General features: G+C 41.5%; 1 protein-coding gene and 1 non-coding gene across 2 annotated transcripts in view; both read right to left on the bottom strand.

Moving 5' to 3' along the window:
* LOC126335140 (esterase E4-like) overlaps positions 1-18,436 on the bottom strand; it is a 77,030-nt gene that overhangs the window by 23,308 nt on the left and 35,286 nt on the right. The window contains exons 3-4 of the mRNA XM_049998100.1: positions 15,358-15,520; positions 11,479-11,664 (exon numbers count right to left, since the gene is read on the bottom strand). Of these exons, the coding sequence (XP_049854057.1) occupies positions 11,479-11,664; positions 15,358-15,520 (349 nt within the window). The remainder of the gene's footprint in view (positions 1-11,478; positions 11,665-15,357; positions 15,521-18,436) is intronic.
* On the bottom strand, positions 4,698-4,770 carry Trnaa-ugc (transfer RNA alanine (anticodon UGC)). Its single transcript has one exon. It is a non-coding gene; the product is annotated as a tRNA-Ala (tRNA).

The following is an 18,436-nucleotide window of genomic DNA, read 5'->3' as shown; positions in this document are numbered from 1 at the left end:
ATAAAATAACACACAAACACACACACAAAATGCAGCACAGTAGTTGCAGCTTAGCTGCTTGATGGGATAGGTGTTGTTAGTGACTGAACTGGAGTAGATGGTGGTGGTAGGATGTATGGGACAGGTCTTGGATCTAGGTCTATTGCAGGGGTATGAGCCTTCAGGTAAAGGCTTGGGAGCAGGGGTTGTGTAAGGATGGAGGAGTATATTGTGTAGGTTTGGTTGATGGTGGAATACCATTGTGGGAGGGGTGGGAAGGATAGTGGGCAGGACATCTCTCATTTCAGGGTGTGTTGAGAGGTAATCAAAACCCTGGCAAGATTGTAAAACATTTGCTCCAGTTCTGGGTGGTACTGAGTTACGGGGGAATGCCTCTCTGTGGCCGGACAGTGGGACTTTGAGACGTGGTCGAAAACTGGAAGAATAAGGCATAGGAGATTTGTTATTGTACAAGAATGAGAGGATAATTACAGTCAATGAAGGTTGCAGTGAGGTCCTCAGTATATTTTGAGAGGGACTGCTCGTCATGGCAGATGTGATGACCACAGTTAGCTAGTCTGTACAGAGGCCTTCTTGGTATGGAACGAGTGGCTGTCAAAGTGGAGGTATTGTTGATGGTTAGCAGGTTTGATTTGGACAGAGGTGCTGATGTAGCCATCTTTGAGGTGGAGGCCAACATCTAGGATGGTGGTTTATTGGGTTGAGTAGGACAGCTGAAGCAAATAGGGGAGAAGATGTTGAGGTCCTGGAGGAATGTGGATAGGGTGTCCTCACACTTCCATCCAAAAAGCAAAGATGTCATCAATGAATCTGAACCAGGTGAGGGGTGTATGATTCTGGGTTTTTTGGAAGGATTCCTTTAGATGGCCGACGAATAGGTTGGCAGAATGTGGGTGCTCACACCTATAACCCAGATTTGTTTGTAGATAGGTAATGGAGGAGAAGTAATTGTGGTTGAGGATATAGTTGAACATGGTGACTAGGGAGGAGTTGTTGGTTTGGAATCAGTTGGTTGTTGAGAAAGGTAGTGTTCAATAGCTGTAAGGCTATGGGGATTACGGATGTTAGTGTACAAGGAGGTGGCATCAATGGTGACGAGCAGGGCACCGTGTATTGAGAGGACAGTAAGTGTGGAGAATCGGTGGAGGAAATGGTTGGTATCTTTTACATAGGAGGGTAGGTTCCAGCAGTAGGTTGAAGGTGTTGGTCTGCGAGTGCAGAGATTTTTTCAGTGGGGGTACAGTAACTGGCAACAATGGGGCATCCTGGGTGGTTATATTTATGGACTTTAGGAAGCATGTAGAAGGTAAGAATGTGGGCAGTGGTAGGGATGAGCAGAGAGATGGACTCTAGGGAGAGGTTCTGGGATGGGCCTAAAGACTTGAGTAATGACTAGAGATCCTGCTGGATTTCTGGAATGGGGTTATGTGGCAAGGTTTGTAGGTGGAAGTATCTGACAGCTGGCAGAGTCTTTCTGCCAGGTAATCCTTGTGGTTCAAAACAACAGTGGTGGGGCCTTTGTCTGCAGGTAGGATTGTAAGATCAGGATCAGTTTTTAGATACTGGACCTTGAGTTCTTTATGCAGATGTACAGTTAGTTTGATTGTTGAGGGATTTGGGAAATGATGGTGAGAAAGGTTCAAGGTTAAGAAATTCTGGAAAGATAACAGGGGTTGATTTGGGGGGGCAATAGGGGTGAATCAATGTTGGATGAACCAGTGAACCGAGTTAGGCAAGGTTCAATATTGGTCTTTGGTTGAGTCTGATTGGTAGGGTTGGTGGCAGAAAAGTGTTTCCACAATAATGACCATGAGAAGGCTTCTGCAGGATTGGTTCATGACTGTTTTGCTGGTCTGTTTAGGTTCTGGGTTCTGTGTGGTGGTGGGAGAGAGTTTTGGAGGGTGGGGTAAGTATAGTAGGTCTGTAAGACAGGGTTTGTCAGCTATGAGGGTACATGGGGGAAGTTTGAGGGTTGTTGTAGAGGTGGTGTTGTGAGAGTCTTTCTGTTGTGCCTATCTGCAACTCAGTATCTCCACTATATGGTGACTAGCAAGTTTCCTTTTCATAATTTTATTACATTCCATTGTGAATTTTTCACTTTTGATTTTTGCCTGATGCCTTTTCTTCGATCCTAGCTTAGTACTGTTTTCCTCTGTTACTATTTTATTTTGCATCACTATATTCATTGTCCATCCTTCTTTCTCCTCTTTTCTGTGCTTCTCTTGTCGCTTTACAAACTGCACTGCACACTCAACTTATGAGCCACACTGTATCAACCCTCTTGGCTGCATACAACAGATGGCTACAAGACCATGCTGATCGTTGATGCAGCATATTATGTCCCACATTACTCCAGCTGATATAATTAATACTATACTTCCAAACTGATCACTCTCCCTGTGTCATTTTCCGCATTTTTGCATGTTAATTCCTCCACCCTTCCGGTGCCAGACGATCTTGTATCTCATCCTATGAACTCCTCCCCACTTCCCACACTTTCTCCATTCTATTCCAGTTTACACCCACTAATTTCACCATCCAGTCACATCTGCCATCCTCCTTCTTCTCACTTATCCACCCCCAGACCTGCTAGCCACAGTAAAACATACATTTATATTATTTATTCTTTACTTTGATCCTTGTGACCCAGCGCCAATTTTAGTGAGTTTTCGCCTTTTGCTATCGTTGACTACCTCAGATTTTATCTTGTTCCCCCTTTTGCATCCATTTCATCCTTTTTGTGAATTTTCACTTGAGGGTATTTTAGCGAAATTTTTCGCACAGAATTCTACATTATTTACGTAATTTTTCACATTTTTTCCATCACCATGGATGCTTTCTCCTTGCATCTGCGTCAATACAGAAAAGTTTCCTTATCCCTTGCCAGATCCCAGTCCCACATACTGTTCATGCATTGTCGCTTGGTTCATGAAATCCTCCCTAATGGCCTCACCATCAAAGTACCCATCTCTGACTGCCATCCTCCTTCCAGAACGACCTCCACCTGTTCAGATTCCACCAATTCTTAGCGCTCACCAACATTATCCTGCAAAACCATATCAACCAAGCCCAAACCTTGCAGTACCTTCTCTCCATCCACAGAATTCTCCTGCTTTGCGGTTCCAAATTCCTGGAACCCATAGCACACATTGAAATGCTTGTCCCACAGGAACTTGAGCAACATGCACAACACCATCTCAAAAAGCTCACCATTCTGCTCATTTCCTACTCCTGCCTTGGACTACCACTGTCCACCACCTGTACAACAACCTCTAAATCTCCCTCACATCCCCTCATAGCTGACAAACCCTGTCTAGCAGACATACTACACTTACCCCACCCTCCAAAACTCATTCTCACCACCAAGAAGAACCCAGAAACTAAACAGAACCAAAAAACAATCATGAACCTATCCTCCAAAAGCCTTAGTCCCACAAATGCCTCACCTTTTGCCCCACTCCCAAATTCAATCATGCAGAACTTGTTAAAGACCTTATCACCTTCTCCTGGTCCCTGCAGTGGAAACATTTTTCTGCCAACAACCCTACCAATAAGACTCAACCAAAGACCAATTTTGAACCTTGCCTAACTCAGTTCACTCCTTCATCCAACTGTGATCCACCCCCACTGCCCCCCAAATCACCCCCTGTTATCATTCCAGAATATCTTAACCTTGAACTTTGCCTCACCATCATTCCCCAAATTCCCCAACATGCAAACTACCTAACCTTACATCCACAGAAAGAACCGCAGTCAAGCATCAAAAAAACTGATCCTGATCTTATAATCCTACCTGCAGACAAAGGCTCCACTACTGTTGTTTTGAACTGCAAGGATTACCTGGCAGAAGGACTTCACCAACTGTCAGTTACTTCCACCTACAAACCTTGCCACAGTAATCCTATTCCAGAAATCCAGCAGGATCCACAGTCATTACTCAATTCTTTAGGTCCATCCCAGAGCCTCTCGCCAGAGTCCATCTCTCTACTCACCCCTAACACAGTCTGCACTCCTACCTTCTACATTCTTCCTAAAGTCCATAAACCTATCCACCCAGGACCCCCCATTGTGGCCAGTTATTGTGCCCCTACTAAGAGAATCTCTGCTTTTGTAGACCAACACCTTCAACCTATTACCCGAAAACTACCCTCCCACATAAAAGATACCAACCATCTCCTCCACCGACTCTCCAGAGTTCCTGTCCTTTTAGCACATGGTGTCCTGCTCGTGACTATTGATGCCATCTCTCTGTACACTAAAATTCCTAGAGCCCATAGCCTTACAGCTATTGAACACTACCTTTATCAATGCCTGACAGATTCCAAACCAACAACCTGCTCCCTAGTCACCATGACCAACTATTTCCTCACCCACGACTACTTCTCCTTCAAAGGCATTACCTACAAACAAATCCAGAGTACGGCTATGAGCACCCTCTGCCAACATTCTATGCCAGCCTATTCATGGCTCATCTGAAGGAATCCTTTCTAAAAACCCAGAATCCTAAACCCCTTACCTGGTTCAGTGGTGGTGGTGGTTAGTGTTTAATGTCCCGTCGACAACGAGTTCATTAGAGACGGAGCACAAGCTCGAGTTAGGGAAGGATTGGGAAGGAAATCAGCCGTGCCCTTTTAAAGGAACCATCCAGGCATTTGCCTGAAATGATTTAGGTAAATCACGGAAAACCTAAATCAGGATGGCCGGAGACGGGATTGAACCGTCGTCCTCCAGAATGCAAGTCCAGTGTGCTAACCACTGCACCACCTCGCTCTTACCTGGTTCAGATTCACTGATGACATCTTTGCTTTTTGGATGGAAGTGTGAGGACACCCTATCCACATTCCTCCAGGACCTCAACATCTTCTCCCCTATTTGCTTCAGCTGGTCCTACTCAACCCAATAAACCACAATCCTAGATGTTGGCCTCCACCTCAAAGATGGTTACATCAGTACCTCTGTCCAAATCAAACCTGCTAACCACCAACAATACCTCCATTTTGACAGCTGCCACTCGTTCCTTACCAAGAAGTCCTTTTGTACAGGCTAGCTAACCATGGTCATCACATCTCCAATGACAAGCAGTCCCTCTCGAAATATACTGAGGGTCTCACTGCAACCTTCATTGATTGTAATTATCCTCTCATTCTTGTACAATAACAAATCTCCTGTGCCTTATTCTTCCGGTTTCCGACCACCTCCAAAAGTCCGACTGTCCGGCCACAGAGGAGCATTCCATCGTAACTCAGTACCACCTAGAACTGGAACAAATGTATTACATTGTCGCCAGGGTTTTGATTACCTCTCATCACACCCTGAAATGAGAGATGTCCTGCCCACTATCCTTCCCACCCCACCCACAATGGTATTCCACCGTCCACCAAACCTACACAATATACTCCTCTATCCTTAAACATCCCCTGCTCCTGAACCTTTACCTCAAGGCTCATACCCCTGTAATGGACCTAGATCCAAGACCTGTCCCATACATCCTACCACCACCATCTACTCCAGTTCAGTCACTAACAACACCTATCCCATCAAATGCAGAGATACCTGTCAACCAGTCACGTGATCTGCAAGCTAAGCTGCAACTACTGTGCTGCATTACATGTAGGCATGGCAAGCAACAAGCTGTCAGTCCGCATGAATGGTGATCAACACACTGTGGCCAAGAAACAAATGGACCACCCTGTTGCTGAACGTGCTGCCAAATATGATATCTTTCATTTCAGTGACTGCTTCACAGCCTGTGCCATATGGATTTTTCCCACCAACACCAGCTTTTCTGAACTGTGCAGGTGGGAAATTTCTCTGCAATACATCCTACGTTCCCATAACCCTCTTGGACTCAGCCTTTGTTAGTCACTGTCTTCACCCATCCACCTCCTTCCCTGTTCACATTCCAACACTACACAACCATCATTCCAGCATCACACCAGTCTTTTTATTTTCTACATCTACATCTACATGATTACTTTGCGATTCACATTTAAGTGCTTGGCAGAGGTTTCATCGAACCACAATCATACTATCTCTCTACCATTCCACTCCTGAACAGCGTGCGGGAAAAATTAACATCTAAATCTTCCTGTTTGAGCTCTGATTTCTCATATTTTATTTTGATGATCATTCCTACCTATTTAGGCTGTGCTCAACAAAATATTTTCGCATTCGGAAGAGAAAGTCGGTGACTGAAATTTCGTAAGTAGATCTCGCAGCAATGAAAAAAGTCTTTGCTTTAATGACTTCCATCCCAACTCACATATCATATCTGCCACACTCTCTCCCCTATTACCTGATAATACATAATGAGCTGCCCTTTTTTGCACCCTTTTGATGTCCTCTGTCAATCCCACCTGGTAAGGATCTCACATCGCGCAGCAATATTCTAACAGAGGACGAACAAGTGTACTGTAAGCTGTCTCTTTAGTGGACTTGTTGCATCTTCTAAGCATCCTGCCAATGAAATGCAACCTTTGGCACGCCTTCCCCACAATATTATCTATGTGGTCTTTCCAACTGAAGTTCTTCATAATTTTTACACCCAGGTACTTAGTTGAATTGACAGCCTTGAGAATTGTACTATTTATTGAGTAATCGAATTCCAACAGATTTCTTTTGTAACTCATGTGGATCACCTCACACTTTTCATTATTTAGCGTCAAGTGCCACCTGCCACACCATACAGCAATCTTTTCTAAATTGCTTTGCAAACTGATACTGGTCTTTGGATGACCTTACTAGAAGGTAAATTACAGCATCATCTGCGAACAACCTAAGAGAATGTCAACCAGGTCATTTATATAGATCAGGAACAGCAGAGGTCCCATGACACTTCCCTGAGGAAAACCTGATATCACTTCAGGTTTACTCGATGATTTGCCGTCTATTACTACGAACTGCGACCTTCCTGACAGGAAATCATGAATCCAGTCACACAACTGAGACAATACCCCATAGGCCCACATCTTGATTAGAAGTCATTTGTGAGGAACGGTGTCAAAAGCTTTCCGGAAATCTAGAAATACGGAATCAACTTGAGATCCCCTGTAGATAGCGGCCATTACTTCGTGCGAATAAAGAGCTAGCTCCGTTGCACAAGAACGATGTTTTCTAAAACCCTGCTGATTATGTATCAATAGATCATTCCCTTCAAGGTGATTCATAATGTTTGAATACAGTATATGCTCCAAAACCCTACTGCAAACCGACGACAATGATATAGGTCTGTAGTTCAATGGATTACTCCTACTACCCTTCTTAAACACTGGTGCGACCTGCGCAATTTTCCAATCTGTGAGCGAGTGGTTGTATATGACTGCTAAGTAGGGAGCTATTGTATCAGCGTAATCTAAAAGGAACCTAATCGGTATACAATCTAGACCTGAGGACTTGCCCGTATCAAGTGATTTGAGTTGCTTCGCAACCCCTAACGTATCCACTTCTAAGAAACTCATGCTAGCAGCTGTACATGTGTCAAATTCTGGAATATTCCATTCGTCTTGCCTTCCATTTCTCTCTTTTTCTACTACTCCTCCCCCCACCCCCCTCTCCATCTCTCTCCTGTCCTCCGTCTAATCTTGAGCACTACACTGTCCGCCACCTCCACTATAATATACCTCCCCCTCCCTGCCCCACCTCTTCCGTACTCCCACCCAGTCACTACTCCCATCATGCACTGGTGCTGTTGCTCACAGTGTGGTTTCAGTTGCCTGAGGCTGCAGTCACGAGTGTGAGTTGCATTTGCATGAGTGTATGTCTTCTATTGTTGATGAAGGGCAATGGCTGAAAGCTTTAATTGTGATAGTCTTTCTGTTGTTCCTATCTGTGACTCTGTATCTCCACTATATGGTGAGTAGCAACTTTCCTTCTCATAATACTGATACTGCTGCTATCTGTTTATGGGCCTGTTGCTATCCCATGAGTTTTGTCACCTTGTTATATTACATATCTTGATAGTCCAAGTTTCTGAGTTTCACATTTGATTCTAAGCTGATACACACAATAATTGTCAAGTTTCCTGAAAATAGTGAGTATCTTGAAGTTTCTTAGTTGCAAGTGATGGAACACACACAAAATGCATTTGCTTCAGATTGTTGAATCTCTTTGTAATCATGTGATATCTGTTTCTGTGTTTGGAAGTTTAAAGAAATGACTGAGTGGATGCAGTGGACAAAGTGTTTGGAAAGGACATACCCTGGGACAATGTGATGTCTCCTGAGTATTTACTGCACTGCTAAAGCAAACGATCATGCATGAGTGTGACTTCAGCTGCCAGAGACTGCAGCCATGTATGTGCGAGTTCCTTTTGTGTCTGCGTGCATGTGTGTGTGTGTGTGTGTGTGTGTGTGTGTGTGTGTGTGTGTGTGTGTGTGTGTGTGTGTGTGTGTGTGTGCGTGTTTGTTGTCTATTCTTAACAAAGGCCTTGTTGGCTGGACACTTACTTGTGACAGTCTTTTTGTTGTGTCTATCTGCAACCTCTGCACCTCTGCTATATGGTGAGTAGCAATATTCCTTTTCATAATATTGATCATGCATTAATTACACAATGGGAAGACCAGAATGGAATAACAACATTATGGAAATGATAGAATGCTATTCATTACATAGATAAAGAATTGAGTCACAGACAGGCACAAACAAAAAGAATACTAAAAATACTTAAGGGTCATGTATTAGTAGGATGATTAGTGGTTACATGTCATGTATTAAAAACTGTGTTTGGTGAAGCCAGTGACCCTGTAGTATTAACTTCTTCTGAGTTACTCATGCAGAAGTAAGTATTTTTACAACAACTCTTGAATGGGGCACCATCTTTTGACATATGAGTTCCCAACAAAAAGTGATGTATGTAGTTTATTTAAATTAGCACACCATAATCTGACAGAGAGTATAAGTATCTAGTTAAGTGATGAGAAAGCCATCCACAGCTGCTGTGAATATCAACTGAAATGCACATCTGCAACCACACACTTTATTTATTTGTAAATTATACATTTTGGAGAACTACACTCCTGGAAATTGAAATAAGAACACCGTGAATTCATTGTCCCAGGAAGGGGAAACTTTATTGACACATTCCTGGGGTCAGATACATCACATGATCACACTGACAGAACCACAGGCACATAGACACAGGCAACAGAGCATGCACAATGTCGGCACTAGTACAATGTATATCCACCTTTCGCAGCAATGCAGGCTGCTATTCTCCCATGGAGACGATCGTAGAGATGCTGGATGTAGTCCTGTGGAACGGCTTGCCATGCCATTTCCACCTGGCGCCTCAGTTGGACCAGCGTTCGTGCTGCAGACCGCGTGAGACGACGCTTCATCCAGTCCCAAACATGCTCAATGGGGGACAGATCCGGAGATCTTGCTGGCCAGCGTAGTTGACTTACACCTTCTAGAGCACGTTGGGTGGCATGGGATACATGTGGACATGCATTGTCCTGTTGGAACAGCAAGTTCCCTTGCCGGTCTAGGAATGGTAGAACGATGGGTTCGATGACGGTTTGGATGTACCGTGCATTATTCAGTGTCTCCTCGACGATCACGAGAGGTGTATGGCCAGTGTAGGAGATCGCTCCCCACACCATGATGCCGGGTGTTGGCCCTGTGTGCCTCGGTCGTATGCAGTCCTGATTGTGGCGCTCACCTGCACGGTGCCAAACACGCATATGACCATCATTGGCACCAAGGCAGAAGCGACTCTCATCGCTGAAGATGACACGTCTCCATTCATCCCTCCATTCACGCCTGTCGCGACACCACTGGAGGCGGGCTGCACGATGTTGGGGCGTGAGCGGAAGACGGCCTAACGGTGTGCAGGACCGTAGCACAGCTTCATGGAGACAGTTGCGAATGGTCCTCGCCGATATCCCAGGAGCAACAGTGTCCCTAATTTGCTGGGAAGTGGCGGTGCGGTCCCCTACGGCACTGCGTAGGATCCTACGGTCTTGGCGTGCATCCGTTTCGTCGCTGCGGTCCGGTCCCAGGTCGACGGGCACGTGCACCTTCCGCCGACCACTGGCGACAACATCGATGTACTGTGGAGACCTCAGGCCCCACGTGTTGAGCAATTCAGCGGTACATCCACCCGGCCTCCCGCATGCCCACTATACGCCCTCACTCAAAGTCCGTCAACTGCATATACAGTTCACGTCCACGCTGTCGCGGCACGCTACCAGTGTTAAAGACTGCGATGGAGCTCCGTATGCCACGGAAAACTGGCTGACACTGACGGTAGCGGTGCACAAATGCTGCGCAGCTAGCGCCATTCGACGGCCAACACCGCGGTTCCTGGTGTGTCCGCTGTGCCGTGCGTGTGTTCATTGCTTGTACAGCCCTCTCGCAGTGTCCGGAGCAAGTATGGTGGGTCTGACACACCGGTGTCAATGTGTTCTTTTTTCCATTTCCAGGAGTGTATATTTCTATCATCATGTAGATTCACTTAAAATTAACACAACACACATGCTGAGTTTTGTGTGTACAGTTTGGTGGTCACAGGCTGCTTTTCAGAGCTGTATTCCTTCTAGTGTCATATTTTTTAGTCTTTTTCTAAATAAGTAGGAGTATGAACAATGCAACTAGTTACAGATATTTGTGCACTTCAATTGCTGTATACAAAGATAGGAATATTTGGTCTGTTTCTTGTTGTGGTTCTACGCAAATGTGTGTAAAATATTTTTAACCTTTGAAAGATTTTTTACTATTCTTACGAGTATCTCCTTTCGTTAACACTGTAATTTATTTTATCATTATTTTCTAATATTTTATTGCATAATTTAAATGTTGTAGGCCTACATTTTTATTAAGATATACATGAATATTAAATACCTATGCTGGCATATGCATCAAAAGCAGCAAGAGCACCAAAATCACTAAAAATAAGTAGCTGAAGTTGTAAATAATTATGGTTGCTTAAAGAATTTGTTTGGTATCAATAGTGTTCTCATAATTGACATTTTTATTGGTTCTCTTTTTGGTATCACCTTAGCAATCACTACGCTGTTATCTGGCTCAACATCATTCTAACTAAGTTAAGCTTTTCTTTTGTCCTCTGTGGCTGTTTATCTTCTGTGCTGAGATTATTAGCTACTTTCAGCTGTAATTATTTTCATCTTTCTTATAGAGCTGCTACTATTTACATTGGTATGCAGATAACATATCTGCTTCTATTATGTTTAAAGAAATAAGTAATCCGTTGTCAAAAAGGTACTACCGTAGGAAGAAAAACCTGCAGCTGGAAAAGAAATGCACTTTGTATGCTAATGAAAATGGAGGATACCGGAGAAGAGAAGAGATTAGTAAAGTAAATGATTAGTATTAGTAATATAATGAACAGAGAGCATGGAGTAGCAAACATACTACACTCCTTATAGTCTGTAATATTACAGGAGAATGTTCTTGTATTTGGGATCTATAAGGTACAAGTTTATGGATGATAATTTTCGTTCTAGTATATAACATACAAACCTTTTGTCATGGGTGATAACATATGCAGAAATACGCTAGCTCCTCCAACACTGTAGCCTCCAATTGTTACACTTGAAGGATTTCCACCGAATGAATGAATATTTTTATTTATCCAGCGCAATACTGCTACTTGATCCTTCATTGCATAATTCCCTTCCAAAACACCATCACCAGTGCTTATAAGACCTGCAAAAATATGAATGAAATGCAAGAAAAATTAATGAAAACACATAACACGAATATCAAAATATAAAATTAACATGAATTTTAAAATTAATGTTATCTGTACCTGAAAAGGAAGAGCTGTTTCTATTAGACACACAGATTTAAAATGACAAAGGCTGAATTTTTTATGCTTGGTTTTTTTGAGTGTTCTTTCACTATGACAAAGGAGCTGATTGGAAATAGGAAAAGATAAACCTTTTATATTCTGGAAGGAGGAAAAATAGCTCAAAATTCTGAAAACCAAAGATCAGGACTACATTTTATTGTTTAGCTGTTCAGTGTTGTGACATTACAAGCTATAAACTTTGTGGTTGGAAAGTGTGGGTTTTCCGGGGAGAAATGAAGGGGCTGCTCAGATACCTGTAAGCAGAATGTGACAATGTGAGTCTGAGAGTTGCTGAGAGAGGTTCATGTGCTGGATGAGTTGTGAATTGATCACGTATGTTCACAAAACTTTCAGCCTAGTCAGAGGAAGGTGTTACTTGAACTTCTACATGCAGCTTATTGTTGTACAACTGTTGTGTGAGCACTGAGCACTTAGGCTGATCTATCAGTCACCAACTAATTTTATGTGCAGAATAAATGGTGGGTTTTAACTTACAAACTTTGTATCAGCCTATGTTATTTGACAGATGTCCTGAACTACAATTGTTCCATCTTCATTGTATTATTGATTGTTGATAAAATTGTCAGACTTTATACAAGGATATATGCTAAAACCTGTAATGTAACACATCAAGATGTACTACTAAAGAATGCAATACACAACTTTAGTAATCATATAAATCGTTTACTGTGTGCACAAATGAGTGCTACTACAACTTTTATTTTTCACTAAAGCTGATTACTAATCACAATGTTATTTGCATGCATAATCAACCTAACTTTTACTTAATTATGTAAAACATATGATTTTTTCCATAAATGCTGTTACATTCCTAGTATTTTCCTAGGTCCAAATAGAAATAAAAATGTGACATGACTCCATATGGTGTAAAGTTATGATACAAATGTTAGTAACAATTTGGTAAAATAATTATATGTTCCATTAAAATCTGTTAATTTATGATTGTTAGAAACATGTGCATTGTGAAATTGAAGCTGATATTTTGTATATACTTAATTACGACCAGAAAAATGTGTGTTTATATTTTATTAAGTTTGCATTGGTGCATTTCAATAACTCTGAAATCAGTCTCTGTAATTAAAATTCGGGTAAAATACACTGGCAATAACACTCATAAAGGTTTTTATTGTTAAGAATATACTCTGGTGGCTGCAACCACCAAACCACTGCAGTTGTAGTTCTCATGAGTGCATGAATTTATGTCAGTAATCATATGCCAAAGTTTTGTGAAAATTCAACCAAGGAAGCACAAACATTGTTAAATGGAGTATGTAATTAGATTCACTATATACCTGTTTGAACCTCATCAAATAATACAACTCAATAAAAATTAATGCTCCACAACACACTAAAACCTCCAACCTAAGAGTTATGTTGGAGTGTAGACAACTCTCAAAGTTTTAAAATGTGTACTACACTCAATCCATCATGAATTAAAATTACTGCAGCCCTCTGACTGGAATATAATATATACTCAGTTAAAATGTGGATTCTCTCACCTGGAGTAGAAATCCCTGGTAAGATGACAATGTGCTACACAGAGGTGGTTCAATTTCACTCCAGCCTGTCTCTGTGACAGTAGCTTAGTTTACACCACTTAAAGCCACTCTTCATCTCAATGTGTTACAACCCTCTGACAAAACAGCAAAGAAACAACTCATAGGATGCTGCATATTTTTCTGCATTGTGTCCCTGGTGAGCTGCTATTTCAGCTTCCCCTTATCTCTGGATTCTGACTTGTCCTGTTGGTGTCCAGCAGAATACTGACTAGTCAAGCAGTTGGAAATGGGATCCACAAATATGTGAATAGTTTTCCTTAGACAAATGTGTCTTTGTTTCCCCTTATCTTAACTGCTCATAGGTCCCTCTCAACATGGCATTTGACTGATCTGCCCTCCCTCATTAACATTCCCCAATCTATTCCTCTCTCCTCCCGAGGAGGAACTAATTGTAACAGAAGATATGATAGTCTCATCACTTTTACATGCATAAGTATCTGTTGGCAAAACTAAACTTGTTGTCTCCTGAAGATGAGTACTGAACAGTAATTCATCATTACTATGTTTCAAGTAAAGGTCATGATGGAGTAATTTGATCAAATGAGAACAAATGCAATTCAGCAACTATTCTAGAGTTGCTATGCATACTACGAGGGTCACTCCAAAATAAATGCACATAATTTTTGTAAAAATAAAGTTTTCATTCTGCATGTGTGAAAGTATTACAGTGTGTAGATACAACCTTCCCGCTTGTTTTCAAATTTAGTTCAACCTCTTCCCGTGAGTAGCGCCGTCACAGAATGTCTTCAAGATGGCTGCTACATTTGATGTTCATCAGAAGCAATGCGCTGTCATAGAATTCCTGTGCTGTGAAAACGAGACAGTGGGAAACATGCACAAGAGGTTGAAAAAGGCGTAGGGAGATGCTGCTGTCGATCGCAGTACAGTTAGTCGATGGGTAAGCAGATTATGTGATGAAAGCAGGCACGGCAATATTGAGGATTGTTCTTACAGCAGCAGGCCTTGTACTGCACACACTCCAGATGATGTGCAGAGATTTAACAAATTGGTGACTGCTGACAGACACATCACAGTAAACAAATTGTCACGCTACGTCGGGATAGGGGAAGGAAGTGTTTGCAGAATACTGAAAGTGTTGGCGTTAAAAAAGGTTTGTGCCATGTGGGTTCCCAGGATGTTGACAGTGGCTCACAAAGAAACGAGAAAAATGGTATGCATGGAACTTTTGGAACAGTACGAGAATGGTGGAGATGAATTTCTTGGAAGAATTGTGACAGGTGATGAAACATGGCTCCATCATTTTTCACCAGAGATGAAGAGGCAATCAATGGAGTGGCATGCAAATTCACCCAAGACAAAAAATTCAAAATCACACCTTCTGCTGGAAAAGCTATGGCTACAGAGTTTTTTGATTCTGAAGAACTCTTGCTTGTGGACATCATGCCAAGTGGAACCACCATAAATACTGATGCATATGTGATGACACTGAAGAAACTTCAAGCTCGAGGCCACCTGTCAGTCAAAAAACATGGAAGTGGTCACAAAACCCGGATGGGCAATACTGAAACATCCACCTTACAGTCCTGACCTGGCTCCATGTGACTTATCATCTCTTTGGGAAACTGAAAGACTCTTTTCATGGAACAAGGTTTGTAGATGATGACTCCCTTGTGCACGCTGCCAAACAGTGGCTTCAACAGGTTGTTCCAGAATTTTATTGTGCACTGGTTCCAAGATGGTGTAAGGCAGTTGAGAGGAATGGAAATTATGTGGAGAAATGAAAATATTGTTCCTAAAGGATGTATCTACACACTGTAAAACTTTCAAATATGTAGACTAAAAGATGGATTTTTAAAAAAATAGTGTGCATTTCTTTTGGAGTGACCCTCGTAAAATGTCGCGATGTATATCTTATTCTCTACCATAGTATTACTTTTTGTTTCTTACCCACAGTTTGTTCATTAACTTATTGTGCTACAGTATGTTTCAGTTGTAAAAGAAACTTACCTAAAGCACCAAGTCTATAATTTGCTGTAACTAGCACAATATCCTGATCCATAAAGTACTGTGGTCCAAGGAAACTGCTAATGGCAGTAAACTGGTACCATCCACCAGGATGAATAAAGAACAGGACAGGCCTGTTTGGATGTTTGTGCCCTTTCTGAGGCAGCTGAAAAAGAAGTCATTTAGCATCTATTTCTAAGTTGAATATGTCAGTTTCATGTGCATTGTCATTGTTGCTCCAGGTTTAGAGTATAATCACAATTTTATATTTTGTTTCAAATTAAGAATGATTTGTCTATTCATTTTATATTCATTTATTCATTCAACCTGTTCTGCATATCACACATGAAGCATAACTTTCTGGTATCTGGAAGAAGTCATTAAACTGAAAGGTAATACATTGTAAAGAGAAATCTGCTTACTGCTTTGTAGCTGCAGTTATCTGCTACTGCTGGTATGGTAGTTAAAGGAGTGCCATATATCATATGTACAAACAGTGTAGTACATCACTTTATATTATTATATACTTTTATTGTGCTAATCATGTAGTGTCACCAAACAACTACTGTAATTATATGTTAATTATGTTACCACTGACTGGTTGTATATCATATGTACAAACAAGTTATTAACAATGATTTACTAGCCCTAATAAAATAAATAAATAAGAGAGTACAGGGTAACTGTGAAGGATACCAGTCATGGTGTATGAGTACTGTAAATGCCCATTTACAATTAGCTTTGTTAATTGCCATGCTGCTAGCAAAAGTTTAATCCACCTTGTCAGGCAGTTATTCAAAGAAGTATTCAAAACTAATATGAACACAGCATTAATGAGTAAAAGTTTTGAGAATGAGTCTTTTATTCTGTAGGGGAGTATGCTGTTATGGAAATTTGCTAACAGATTAAATATGTGCTGGAACTGGGACTTGAACTCAGAATCTTGTCTTTTGCATGCTATGTCCACAAGAGATACAGTGCCATGGTTAATTCACAGCTAAGCACACAGTTTGAATCTTCCAGAAAGTTTCAAGTAGAATCTCGCTCATAACATAAATAAAATGAACTAAAACAGAGACATTTAAAAATTCAGTTTTTTTATTCTACATCTATATCCGTACTCCGCAAGCCACCTGACGGTGTGTGGCGGAGGGTACCCTGAGTACCTCTATCGGTTCTCCCTTCTATTCCAGTCTCGTATTGTACGTGGAAAGAAGGATTGTCGGTATGCTTCTGTGTGGGCTCTAATCTCTCTGATTTTATCCTCATGGTCTCTTCACGAGATATACGTAGGAGGGAGCAATATACTTCTTGACTCTTCGGTGAAGGTATGTTCTCGAAACTTTAACAAAAGCCCATACCGAGCTACTGAGCGTCTCTCCTGCAGAGTCTTCCACTGGAGTTTATCTATCATCTCCGTAACGCTTTCGCAATTACTAAATGATCCTGTAACGAAGCGCGCTGCTCTCCGTTGGATCTTCTCTATCTCTTCTATCAACCCTACCTGGTGCGGATCCCACACTGCTGAGCAGTATTCAAGCATTGGGCGAACAAGCGTACTGTAACCTACTTCCTTTGTTGTCGGATTGCATTTCTTTAGGATTCTTCCAATGAATCTCAGTCTGGCATCTGCTTTACCGACGATCAACTTTATATGATCATTCCATTTTAAATCACTCCTAATGCGTACTCCCAGATAATTTATGGAATTAACTGCTTCCAGTTGCTGACCTGCTATTTTGTAGCTAAATGATAAGGGACCTATCTTTCTATGTATTCGCATCACATTACACTTCGCTACATTGAGATTCAATTGCCATTCCGTGCACCATGCGTCAATTCGCTGCAGATCCTCCTGCATTTCAGTACAATTTTCCATTGTTGCAACCTCTCGATACACCACAGCATCATCTGCAAAAAGCCTCAGTGAACTTCCGATGTCATCCACCAGGTCATTTATGTATATTGTGAATAGCAACGGTCCTATGACACTCCCCTGCGGCACACCTGAAATCACTCTTACTTCGGAAGACTTCTCTCCATTGAGAATGACATGCTGCATTCTGTTATCTAGGAACTCCTCAATCCAATCACACAATTGATCTGATAGTCCGTATGCTCTTACTTTGTTCATTAAACGACTGTGGGGAACTGTGTCAAACGCCTTGCGGAAGTCAAGAAACACGGCATCTACCTGTGAACCCGTGTCTAAGGCCCTCTGAGTCTCCTGGACGAATAGCGCGAGCTGGGTTTCACACGATCGTCTTTTTCGAAACCCATGCTGATTCCTACAGAGTAGATTTCTAGTCTCCAGAAAAGACATTATACTCGAACATAATACGTGTTCCAAAACACAATTCTCAACACAGGTATTTCTCATATCCAAAGAGAATACATAAAAATTTGATCTGTAACCACTAAACCAAACTCAATGTCTATATTTTAAATGTAAATGAATACAAACAGCCTTTCTTTGATTGTTCTAGCTGAAAACATTCACTGAGATCTGAAACAATGACCAAAATCAGAGTAAGAAATAGAGAGACAGTAAGGAAAATGAGAGAAGTAGTATTGTAAAGATGTGGATCAGTTTCTGTGAAACTCAAGAGCTACAGTAAAATCTATGGAAGAAACATATCAACCATTGATATAGAAACTGGTGCAAGACAGTGAAACAGGTTACCTGCTTTACTTTGTAACTGGGTACTAGATAAAATTGCTGTAATGCAGAGTTCAGAACTAGTAAATAATAAAATGAATCTTATCATTCTAAGAAGAAAACCAAATGGCAGTAAAGTAACTGTCTGGCTTGTGAAGCATGGTGTATAACACCTAGCACACCACAGTGAACTTCATTAGTGATCTATGCCATTCACATAATATTTGCAAGTACTATCTTCTCCATGACTATTTGCATGTCTTGTACCAGACATTGAATTCTGCATATTATTTTTAATACTACACAGATTCCAGGTAACTAGTATTTGAATTAATGTATACATTATATGAAAGCATTTAAAAAAGTCAATAGGGATCAGTTGTGGGTCATACTAGAGCTCATACAAATGAAAAATAACTTGTG

Source organism: Schistocerca gregaria, chromosome 2 (assembly GCF_023897955.1).
Source record: "Schistocerca gregaria isolate iqSchGreg1 chromosome 2, iqSchGreg1.2, whole genome shotgun sequence".
Taxonomy (NCBI): Eukaryota; Metazoa; Arthropoda; class Insecta; order Orthoptera; family Acrididae; genus Schistocerca; species Schistocerca gregaria.
This window is presented reverse-complemented; position numbering and strand designations above follow the sequence as displayed.